The sequence below is a fragment of the Piliocolobus tephrosceles genome, chromosome 4, assembly GCF_002776525.5.
Source record: "Piliocolobus tephrosceles isolate RC106 chromosome 4, ASM277652v3, whole genome shotgun sequence".
NCBI classification, from domain to species: domain Eukaryota; kingdom Metazoa; phylum Chordata; class Mammalia; order Primates; family Cercopithecidae; genus Piliocolobus; species Piliocolobus tephrosceles.
In genome coordinates this window covers 146,528,290-146,541,015 of record NC_045437.1, presented here as the reverse complement: position 1 = coordinate 146,541,015, position 12,726 = coordinate 146,528,290, and the positions used below count along the sequence as shown (strand labels likewise).

The following is a 12,726-nucleotide window of genomic DNA, read 5'->3' as shown; positions in this document are numbered from 1 at the left end:
GCTAATTTTTTGGGCAAGAGTAGCCAATAAGCATGTTTCTCATAAAATGTGTATAATTCCTAAGTTCACCTCCATTTTTGGTTTTCACTTTTTAAAAATAGTAATTGTTTGGGATGGCATGTGCCTCACATATATTATTCATTGACCAAGCACTATATTCTTATGAAGGATGTGAGCCCTAAGACACTGGTGTTTTAAAGGGGAAATGGCGGACTTACTGTAAGCTGTTGTTTGGGCCATTATTGACTGGCAGGCTCAACTGGAAGCACTTTGTTAGTGGATTAGGTTGCCCTGGAAATGCCTTCCTGAAACTCTAATGATGCACTTAAGGGAGCCCTCTGGAACAGGAGTAAAATGTCTTTTAGCAGGAGTGCCTTCCACCAGAGTCCTCTTGGGATGACTTGGGAGGGGGCTGGGGGCGCATCCAAAGAGATGCTCAGTAAGGAAACAACCCCAGAAAAAGGTTGCAGGTATCAGTTTCTTACAGGTAAGCTAAGATAATAACTTATGGATGGATGCAAACTGTGGGCTTTCTGTGGATGCCAGTGTTTCCTGTCTTCATTTCGAAAGAGCATCATTAATTTCAGAGAGTGTTTATTTATCTACCCATCTACGTATATATTAATAGTTATTTATTTATTTGCTAGGGGTTGTGGTGGCAGGCGGATGAAACAGAAAAGAAAAAAGAGAGAATTTGAGTGTATATGATTTAAATCAAAGGATTAAAAAAACCCACTCTGTAGTTTGAACATTGGGGTCATTTGGTGTGCGTGTCTGTGTTTTAAAACAAGCTTTAGAGAGAAATTTGCCCTTCAGCAGGAATTCCGTGAACGGGGAGGGGAGAAGGGGGAGGGGGGAAGATTTGTAGATTTTTCAAATGAAAAGTCAGTTGTGTTTATCTCACAACTTACCTCTTGGGTGGGGGGCAGGGATTTGCTGTGGGATGGTGATGGTGGTGGAGGTGAAAACAAGAAAGAAGGAAAAGGCCCTTGGAAACTCCAGACTCCAGGACAGGACAAGGAGGGAAGTGGCTGCGCAGCACTGCGTCTCCGCCCCAAGCCCCGCGCACCCAGCAATCGCGTGCCCACCGCCGAAGCGCGGCGTCCCCATGCAGTCCTGGCAACCTGTCACCGAGGAGGACGTGACTCGGAGCTGCCGCCGCTTTCTCTAAGCCATATTCCTTTAAGATGATGTAATAGTCATTTCCCTGGATGGTTTCTTGCCTGCACTGCTGAAACAACAGCATCCGAACTGCACTGGGAACTGTGGAACCACCCAGCTCCGCCACCAGAGAAGCCGGAGCCCCGGGCCCCCCGCCGGCATCTCTGCGCTGCGTTGGCCTCTGGCTCCCACCGGTTCCCACCTGGCTGGGAACATGGGAGTCCGTTTGCCCTTGCCGGCAGGTGGGGTGGCTACCTGGGACCCCAGCAGGGCACGTCTCTCCATCTTTCTGCTTCTGGGCTTTCTGAAAAGCTTCTAAGTCCTGGTACCTCTTGCAACTCTCTTCTAAGGATCCTTTCCAAAGATTTCTTTTTCCATTTTTCCCCCACCCCGGGGAAGCTTTGGTTGAATATTTTCTCTGCTTTACTTCTTCAACCCAACCTCCTCTCATCACGGTTTAACTTTTTTGTGACTTGTTTTAACTTAAGATACGGAGTGAATACATATGTACCTACATACTTATATAAACACAAATAGGCATTTATATAAATACATACATATAATAGTTATTTTCCAAGAGCACGCCTCTCTGGCACTTTTCACTGATACCTCGGTCGTTTACCCGTTTGGAATTTGACAAGATCCAGACTCAGTTTGGCTGTGGATTCTGATTGCTTTACGAATGGTTATTATTATTATTTTTTTCACAAGAACTGGGTCTCCAGCACTCACTAAGGTAAGTTCTAAGACTTATTGCTTTTCCTGTCCAGCTGAAAAAAAACCCCATTTAGAAGTTGAAAATTGCATGTTTCTTTTTAAGGTAGACTTACAAGTAAAATTGTTTTTCATACTAATTGCTGGAGACAGAGGCTTATAGATAAACATGTAGACACAAAATAGCATGAGAGAAGCATGATTTAATTGAAGAATGACTGAGATCAGTAGTTCCAGAGCTGCTTATGTAAAATAATCTCTCTCTCCCTCCCTCTGTTTTTCCCTCCCTCCCTCTCTCTCTCTCCAGAGGACTCTCTTTTTCTGACTCATTCCGGGTTTGAGGAAATAATTTTTCTCTTTTCCTTCAGACGGACATCTGAGTAACTGGGGAATTGGCCTGCCTCGCGTGTGTGCTTGACGGAAGATTGGATATAGACGAGTTGATTATATTCTATGAAGTAACTGCTCACTACCATCCACCATCCAGGGTTTAAACTACTTTTTCAGCATCACTTCACCTGTGGACTCTTATACATTTTGCTTTCTTGGGGGAAAAAAACTGGGATAAGAGAAGGTCATTTTTTAATGAGTTAGCATCCTTTTCCCTTCCTTACAAGTTGATCCAAAGGATAAGGCTGTGACTCCATTGGATTGCACCTTCAAATCAAAATAGCAGCAGCAGAAGAAAGGGACAATGGCTCTGAGTGGAAACTGTAGTCGTTATTATCCTCGAGAGCAAGGGGCCGCAGTTCCAAACTCCTTCCCTGAGGTGGTAGAGCTGAATGTTGGGGGTCAAGTTTATTTTACTCGCCATTCCACATTGATAAGCATCCCTCATTCCCTCCTGTGGAAAATGTTTTCCCCAAAGAGAGACACGGCTAATGATCTAGCCAAGGACACTAAGGGAAGGTTTTTCATTGACAGAGATGGATTCTTGTTCCGTTATATTCTGGACTATCTCAGGGACAGGCAGGTGGTCCTGCCTGATCACTTTCCAGAAAAAGGAAGACTGAAAAGGGAAGCTGAATACTTCCAGCTCCCAGACTTGGTCAAACTCCTGACCCCCGATGAAATCAAGCAAAGCCCAGATGAATTCTGCCACAGTGACTTTGAAGATGCCTCCCAAGGAAGCGACACAAGAATCTGTCCCCCTTCCTCCCTGCTCCCCACCGACCGCAAGTGGGGTTTCATTACTGTGGGTTACAGAGGATCCTGCACCTTGGGCAGAGAAGGACAGGCAGATGCCAAGTTTCGGAGAGTTCCCCGGATTTTGGTTTGTGGAAGGATTTCCTTGGCAAAAGAAGTCTTTGGAGAAACTTTGAATGAAAGCAGAGACCCTGATCGAGCCCCAGAAAGATACACCTCCAGATTTTATCTCAAATTCAAGCACCTGGAAAGGGCTTTTGATATGTTGTCAGAGTGTGGATTCCACATGGTGGCCTGTAACTCATCGGTGACAGCATCTTTCATCAACCAATATACAGATGACAAGATCTGGTCAAGCTACACTGAATATGTCTTCTACCGTAAGTACAAAGGGTTCTTTTAATTTTTTATGTGTGTCAGTTCTCTTCGCAAATGTATATGGTCTGTGTGTTCTGTCCATACCTAAGGAACATGGTTTGGAATTCTTTTAACTCTTGAGTTATAGTTAGAGAATTAGAGGTTATAATTCAGCTCTCATGTCTAACCTAAGGCAACTTTTATCCAATGAGGTCACAGAATATTCAGAGGCCTCCAAAATCGCAAGATGCAAATGATGTTGGTATATGCAATGTGTAAAATGGAAACAAGCATGTATATCTTTTTTTTTTTTTTTTTTTTTTTTTTTTTTGCCAAATATTGAATTGTGAAAATGAGGTTGTTGATTACATCTTGGCTGTTTGTCCATAGGAGCTTGGTATACTCAGTGGAAAAATTACTGCTGTCTGTTCATTTAGCTGGACTTTGAGGTCTATTAAGCTGTTTGCTGAAGACTTGCTTTCATCAGGGGCTTTGAAAACACAAATGGATGTTGCAATGAATAATGTGGTCTTGGCTAGATGGCAGTACAGACTGCTGAAAGGCCCCCTGCACCCCCCAAGTCTAAAATTTGCTTTTAAGGGTTTTACAAATCTGCTATTTGATTCTGAAGCCTTTTGTACTGAGACCTGAGTTGCACTGCAGACTTAATTAAGCTGAACTTCATTTAAGATCTATCTAAAAGGAACTAGATCCTTGAGAATTGTCAATCACATGCAAACACCTTCAGACAGCTGAGGTGACAGAATTACTGACATAAAAGGAAACCAGAGAGGGAGGAAATGAAACAATGATACTGAAGCCTTTTAAGTAAGGGGTTTTTAGAGGTCAGTTCATTTGCTTAAATGAAGATACCCTGCAGATTCCTCATTTTATGATATGGCATTATTCTAAACTATCAACTATGAGCCATTGATCTCTGAAAGGAAGAGTAAATCAGCCTGCACTCTTTGGTACTCGATTTTAACTGCCAGTTTTCAACAGGCCCAGGAGTTGGGTGAAGTAAATTCCACAAGAAATGTGTTTCCAGTGTTAACATTTGATTTCCTCTATTCTTACTCTAAAACAAATCCAGAATTCAGAATTAAAATATCTAAATTTCTTTAAACATAAAAGTAGGACTGACTTTCTTGGACTGGTTTTCTTCCTTAGTTATGTTTATTCATTTGGCAATGGTGCTGGAAACCTTGGTGAAGAGGCTAGTGGGAAGCCAAGTCGTTCTCTACTAAGCTATCACACATTTGGTTTTGAGAAGTGAAGACACATGTATTGCATAGCCAGAACAACCTGTGGAAAAAAATGAAATCAGTAATCAGCTCAGGAGTATACTGATGTGCAATAACAAACATCATTTGGTTCATTAATCCTATCTGTGGCCTCTACAATCTATATCTTCCTTTATGGTAGAGCTTAGTGGACAGGTATTGTTTTCTTCCTTTTGGTAAATTTTCCACTAGTGTAGAGATAAGATTCTGGCTTTTTAGCTTTGTATAAAGCAATATGACATTATCTATCATTCTGAAGAAGAAATATCTTCTCCAAACTTTTTGGAGAAGTACATCTTAGAGATAGTTCCTATGCAGCTTTGTAATATTTACCATGTTCTCCAATTTTGAATATTTGAAAACATAGCATCATAAGAAGCTTCAATTACATAAATGAAAACATACCAGTTGTACCCCCCAGAAAGACCATATTGGATTTATAGTCACTTGCTTACAGAAATGAGACCCACACACTGAAATTTATTTGTCTACCAGTGGCATTTCTGTGTTCATCAAAGGCTCATCTGTCCAACACAATTTCCCTTTAGATTGCTCTGGACAGGCTCCATTCTCCTGACTATGTCATTTCTTCTTTCTTTGTTGAATTGCTGAGAGATTGCTGAGGAGTAGTTTGTTCGCCATCTCTCCATGGACAGGCTAGCACGAATGTGCAGGAACTTCATACCAGCAGCATATATCTTGCAAATGATATGCTTCCCCTTTGTACCCAACATCCAGAGCTAAGTGTTAACTCTTCCTCTGTCTTAGGACCAATAAAACTGACAGCTGGCTTTCTAGGGTGCATAACAGCTTCCGTGCAGCTGCTTAGCCATAATTATTTAATTAGAAGCTGCCAACTGTGCCTATATAAGCATTAATTCATCAAGCTGTTGTGCTCGGGTTAATGGGCCGAAACCATGGGAGAAGCAGGTCCTAAAGCAGGGAGTTGGCTGCATGCAAAGATGCTTTTCACAAAGTAACTCAACTTCCTCCTGGGCTTAGGGGGAAATACATATATATATATATATATACACACACACACACACACACACATATATATACATACACACACACACACACACACAAGCTCCTTACATCTAAGGAATTAACAGTTTAAGCAATCAGTCTTTTTTGATAACACAGGAATAATGCAGAGTCACTTTGCATGGATCAATATCTCAGTAAAAAATAAACAGCAAGAAATTAGTGCATTGCATGATGGTTCATAATCATGAGGAGAGACTTCTTGTTTCCCTGTTTGCCTATTTTTTCTTCTAAGTCTTCCAAGAAAAATTTGGTAGACCGAAATCTACCTATCAACCATGAATAAGTTAGATTCTTACCTCATTTACATTTTCATGTGGACCTAGAATTGATGGTCACTATCAGGTGGTTTTGAGTGTGTATTTTGTTAGTGTAGAACTATGAACAATGAAAAAGTCAACAGGTGTTTGTATGTGCTTAAGAGGAAGGTAAGAAATGTGTTTGTCTACATCACTTACACACCAAAATACAGGTGAAATGCTATGGATTATGATTCACTTATCCGCAACTAAAAGAGTTAATATGAGTGATACAGGAACATAGAAAAGAAATGTCTACCCTAGGGATTGTCTTGCAAAGTATTTTAGACATGTCCTTTGCTTTAATTTAAAACAATAAAAAGGTTTCTTTACTCCTTTCCCACCCAACTGACTGAATAATTACTTTTCAAGCATTATGTGGAAGGTGAGGTCATAAATATCATAAAATGCCTTCTTGATTCACCTCTAAATAAAATGAGAACTGTGTAATTTGGAAAAGACAAGTCCTGATTTTGAACTAGATACTCAATGACAATTCACATCACTTAGGAACCAAATGACAGGTGCATGGAAATAAATGAACCTTTATTTCCAGAGCCATCCTCTGATGCCTGAGAGAGTGGGAAGATTGTTCTTGGTTGGAGAGAATTATGCACATTTCCAAAAGCCTACTCATGAGTGAGTTACTTCAGCCAAATGCCTGAAAGCACTAAGATTTAAAGGCATTTGCTTCTAATAAAGCTGTGATAACATCACCACACATAGGGAGGTTAATTCATAGGACACTTATTCTGAAAACATACACTCTGAATTCTGTGAATTATAGAAGCAGACACATTGATTCATCATCTTTTCAACAAATTGCAGCTTGTAAGTGCATTTTAACCTCTCTTCTCTTTACTTATTTTCCTAAAATTTACAGTTGCTTCCACAGAAATCTCTAAATTGCCTTTTAGATGCAGTGTGTATCTTCAGGATTATTGATTAAGATAGGCTGTCGGAAAAAAGTAGATCAAGAAATTATCTTCCACTTATAATTCAGCTGTGTGACCTTGTATTGGGGAGAAATATATGCTTTGGCCACTGTGAATAATTTAGGTAAGATTGACTTTAACAAGCTTCAATAAGAGCATGTGCTTTCATAAGAAAACAGGTGGAAATGCATCTACCCTAAAATGATTCCAGCTTTTTTTTCTCCCGGCTATTTGAAAGATCTCAGTACAGGTTGAGCATCCCTAATTCAAAAATACCATATCCAAAAGGATTCAAAATCCAAAACTTCTTGAGAGCCAGCATGGTGCCACAAGTGGAAAATTCCACACGTAAGTACTCAACACAAACTTTGTTTCATGTCCCAATTATTAAAACTATTGTATACGATTACATTCAGGCTATGTGTATAATGTGCATATAAAATATAAATGAATTGCATGTTCAGACTTGAGTCTTAGTCCCAAGATATGCCATTACGTATGTGCAAATATCATAAAATCTGAAAAAATCCAAAATCTGAAACATGTCTGGTTCAGGCATTTTGAGTAAGGGATACTCAACCTGTAAGAATTTCAGTTTTTATTACTTATAGAGATATGGTATTGGCACATTCAAAGTGAAACATCAGGGATAGCAGAGTGGCCAAAATCATCAGGTATGTGAGGTTTTGGTCCCTGCACCACTAATATCTCTCTCTGTGACTTCCTTCTGTTGTCTCACCTTAGCTGTTCCTCTTTCCTTCTGTTTGAGTCACTCCTGCTCTCCAGTTCCTTCTCCCATGCCATAATCAAAGCTCGTCTGGAAAAATTCTGCTCTGTCATTATACTTAGAATGCTTTCAAGGCATGATATTACCTTCCCTAGGGGTATTTGTACATAAGAGCACTTTTAATAGTTGTGGATCAGGCATCCTTTTACCCTGAAGAAAGTAGTTTTTAAGATTTGAAACTTCTTAATTTCTGATGAAAAACAAACCACAGCTTAAGTATAAGACTTCATTATGAAGTCAGTTTAGACCCATGCTCAGGCAGATATTGGATAATAAAGGGCAGAAGCAGCAGGCATAATTTTTCTTATTTCTTTAAGATGCTGTGCATTGAGAATTGGGCTTAATAGAACAGTGATACAAGCATGTTAGTGAAGTATTTTATTATACTGTTTTCACTTCTATGCCAAGCAAGAGCTGTTACCTGAGCCCAGTCCCTTGTAGGAGAAGATTAAAATAGTTTCTTCCTGGGTCTGTGGTATCAGGGAAGGTATTTGGCAGCAAGAATTGTGTCAATATATGGGTGAAAAGGGGAGGTCTCTGAGGTTGCCCCCAAGTGTTCTGATACATTAAAGTATATATGATTGGAAAGAGAAGACAAATGTTTCTAACAGCCTAATGAGGTTGTATCTAATCAAAGAAATTAGAAATGGAAGTAGCTGAGAATGTGCCACGAAGCTCCATCTGGAACACCTCCAAACAAAAAACACGGAAAGGAGTAACTACGCATAGGATGAGTGCCAGTCCCATGCATAGAAAGAAGTCTTCCAGAAATGGATAGACAAATGCTCAGTTTCTGCATCGTAACGCACTGTTGCTCTTTTTCTTTTGTCTCTGCGATGGCTTTTCTCAAGTATCGTATTTCTTGGCAAATCAGTTAATTTTTTTATTACAGAAATTTTCAAACGTATCCAAATGTAAAGATAATGGCATAATGAACTTTCATGTAACCATCACCCATCTCTAATAATTACACTTAGCACTGCAAGACCAATCTTGTTTCATCCATATTCCTACTTAATTTCCCTTCTGTTGACACTGGATTATTTTGAAGCAAATCCCAGACATCAATTAATTTCTTCATCCACAAATGCTATGGTATATATTTCTAAAATATAAATTATTTTAAAAGCAACATAACATCATTATATGGTATTATACCATATACCATTATAACATACAAAATTAATAATTCTTTAATATTATCAAATATCTAGTCAGTGTTTAAAGTTTCCTGATTTCTTCACAATGTTCTTAAAAGTTGGTTTTAATCAAGATGCAAATGAAATCTACATATTACATTATATTTGTCTGCTAATTTTCTCTCATGATTTAAAAATATTGCATATAACTTACATGCAACAAAGTGGTAAAATGTCCATCTTATGTCTCTTTTAATTCCTCCCTTTCTTTCTCTTCTTCTGTTTCTGTTTTCCCTTCCCTTTCCTTCTTTCTTTCCCTCCCTTTCTTCCTTCCTTCCTTCCTTCCTTCCTTCCTTCCTTCCTTCCTTCCTTCCTTCCTTCCTTCCTTCCTTCCTTTCTTTTCTTTCTCCTCTTTTTTACAACTTATTTGTTTCATGAAATCAAGTTGTCATGTTGAATATCCTGCATTCTGGGTTTTGCTCATCCATCTCTATGATCTCCGTGATATTAACACGTCCTCCTCAATCCTTATGTTTTCGGTAAGCTCATTAGATCCAGACTCCAGATTTTAGAGGCTTAATCAGATTCACTCAGTATTTCTGACAAGTTTTCACAGGTGATAGCAAGTCCATTTTACAATTTGCTTTGGAGGATTGAAATGCTGTATGTTATGGAGGCAAGATAAGGGCATGTTTTTATTGTTAGCTTTTACATATTTATCATCTGAATCAATAGCAATTGGGTGTATTCTCTCCATTGTTCAAGTTGATTCTGATGTTAAAGCAAGCATTTAAAGAGGTCCCTCATTTTCTCTCCAGTCATTCGAGGTTCTAGTATTGCACTTCCATTGTCATTAGATTAGGCTATCATTCAGGTGCTGCAGTGAGCTTACCAAGATGTGCAGTGGGCCCTATTGACTATGAGAATCATTTTGGGTAGAAAAGGTTGCCTTCTGGCTATTCTTATTTTACATTTGTGTATCTTTGTATTCTTTCAATTGTGCTGAAACTCCACTGAACTTACCATTTGTGTTTCCCAAGCCTCTTCTCTAAATGGCATTGTTAGTCACTCAGTTGCCCAAGGAGGAATAAAACATAGCTGACATTCCTGATTCTTTCTTCTTCCCACTTTCTCCAATCTCCAACAAGTTCTGTTGGTTCTTCTCCTTCATCTCCCTCAGGTCCATCCTCTTCTTTCCATCTCCGCTGATGGAAAGGCCATGAACATTGCTTTATTGCTTTTCTATACTATTACAAATGAACTTAAATTGTTCTCCCCCTCCTGCATCCTGTATTTTCCCCTTTGGATCTATCCTCCTTGCTCCAAATATGATGAGATTTTTAAGGAGTGACTGACCATATCACTCCTTTGCTTAAAGTTGATGATTGTCTTACAACTGCTCTTGTATTAAAACACAAACTCTTTCACATGAACCACGTCCTTTTGTGAAATCACTTCTGCTTCCCTCCCCAGCCTCTACTGTTGCCATTTGGCCCTCTATGCATTTATAACCTTAGCCATAACAGCTCTTTTTTAGTTCCTGGATGCTGTTGTATACTTTCATGTTCATTTTTTGTGCGTGATGTTCCTTCTGCCTGGAACTCTGCCTCCATCTGCTTTGATTAGCTAAATGTTCAGTTTCCCAATCCAGAAGTTACTTCTTCTGGGAAGACTTTCCTAGTCCACCATACCTGGATTAGGTACCCCTTATCTTTGCCTCTTTAGATCCTATTTTTCTATATCACAGCACATATAATAATGTATTCTACTTGTTTATTTACCTGTCTTTCCAACTGTAAGCTTTGTGAAGACAGAAACTGTATCTGTCATGTTCATTATTATACCTGATTCAGTGCCTGGAACAAATGTAGGTATAGTACTTTATAAATATTTCTTTAGAAAGCATTTTGAAAAGTTCCTACTGCAATATTATGTTTTGGTTGTAGATGCTACTGTCTTGAATATACTGTTGTATTATCTCTTAATAGAAGAACTAGAGGGCAGTGATGGTGTGATTGATGCCTTAAATAATAATAATGTTATTTTCTAACTTTCACTGAGTGCTAAGCATTTTACAGACTAGTTGGAATTCTCATTGAAAGGTGCTCTACTCTTGGCACCTGCGCAAAGATTCTAGCTCTAGGGAACTGAGAAAAACACTTACCAGCAGCAAAGTCTCCTGTGGTCTCCTTTCAGTTGGTTCATCCAAGCAGGAGTAAATTGAAGCTGGATGTGACCAGGGTTTAAGGAGAAACCTCGGAGGGAAACAGGATTCAGAAAAGTGCTGCAAAATTGATAAATATCCCCAATAGAAAAAGAGCTCTACCTGAAGGCAAACTGTACTGTGAGACCGACAAGGTTGCCTTCTTAATTTTCTTACTGCCAAAGTATTCCATTTCCTCTTCTCTTCCCATAAATGTTAATTTTCATTTCTTAATGCCAGAGGCAGCATAACATAGTGATTAAGAGCCTGGATTTTGGTGCCCAGGCAGCTTGAGGTTGAAGCCCACCTTTGCTACCTACCAGATACATGATCATTAGCAAAGTGCTTCCATGTCTCAGTTTCCTCAACTGTGAAATGGAGAGGATAACAATAGTACTTGCCACATAGAGTTGATATGATAATTAAATGGGTTGATATATAGAAAGTGCTTAGAACAGTGCCAGACACCCAGTCAGTGCAATAGAAGTCTTAATAAATATGAGGCCTCTGGGAATACTGGCATGGATGAGACATAAGTGCTTCCTTTAAATAACATATGCGATTCTTTCTAATAGTCCTTTTGAAAACTTTGCCCAGTTTATTGATGTTAACACAGGTTAAAACAAACAAAAAATATACAGAAGTCACTTTATAAGAAGTTTTAGCTATTTGTTATAACTGAATCTGAGGTAAACCCCTTAAAAAGCTTTGAATTCTATTAACTCTTTGCTTCATTCTGGTTATTCCACAATGGAAGTGATTAATAGAGGGTTTCCTCCCCCCATCCCTCACCTTGATATCAACCTGTGGCTTTTCGGAACCTAGAGTAATATACGATGGAATTAAAAATTAAGAATATAGTTTAAATTATATATCTGATTACTGCAGAATTAGAATAACCTTTTGTGAATATCAGCCTAGAGTGTATTCCCTCTCATGGTGACAGAAAATGGTTGTTGAGTATGCCACTGACAATAGGATCATTGAAATTGCTCCAGAAATGAAAACAAGACATTTTGCTTCACGCTGTGAGTAGCCGTATTATGTGGCATTCAAAGGAAATAAGATTGCTAATGGGATGGGAGACTGTTACTATGTGACCCATTCAAAAACTGCCCCATGTGAAGAAATTCTTACTTCTCTCCTTTTATGCATCAGCTCCACTCCAAAGAAGAAAGTTAGAATAATTTCTTCAGTCAAATTTACAGCAACTTTTTATTCTGAGTAAATCAGATGTAATCTGATTAGGAGTTAGTTGTACTGATGAAAATAGAAAGTAACTAATTGAACATAATTTGGTGGCAAAGTTAAGAGACTCTCAGCTGCGTGTGGTGGCTCACGCCTGTAATCCCAGCAGTTTGCGGGGGCTGAGATGGGTGGATCACCTGAGGTCGGGAGTCTGAGACCAGCCTGGCCAACATGGGGAAATTCCATCTCTACTAAAATTACAAAAATTAGCTGGGTATGGTGGCGGGTGCCTGTAGTCCCAGCTACTTGGGAGGCTGAGGCAGGAGAATTGCTTGAACCCGGGTGGTGGAGGTTGCAGTGAGCCATCATCATGCCACTGCACCCAGCCTGGGCCACAGAGTGAGACTCCGTCTTAAAAAACAGAGAGAGAGAGAGAGAGAGAGAGAGAGAGAGAGAGAGAGAGAGAGAGA

General features: G+C 39.4%; 1 protein-coding gene across 3 annotated transcripts in view; it reads left to right on the top strand.

Moving 5' to 3' along the window:
• KCTD16 (potassium channel tetramerization domain containing 16) overlaps positions 1-12,726 on the top strand; it is a 317,761-nt gene that overhangs the window by 39,079 nt on the left and 265,956 nt on the right. The window contains exons 1-2 of one of the 3 annotated variants that reach the window (XM_023187761.3): positions 1,131-1,897; positions 2,244-3,401. In XM_023187761.3, coding sequence (XP_023043529.1) covers positions 2,570-3,401 — 832 coding nt within the window. In that variant the 5' untranslated portion in view covers positions 1,131-1,897; positions 2,244-2,569. Of the gene's footprint in view, positions 1-1,130; positions 1,898-2,182; positions 3,402-12,726 lie in introns of those variants that run through there. The other 2 variants (XM_031935408.1, XM_023187760.3) reach the window with 2 other exon arrangements.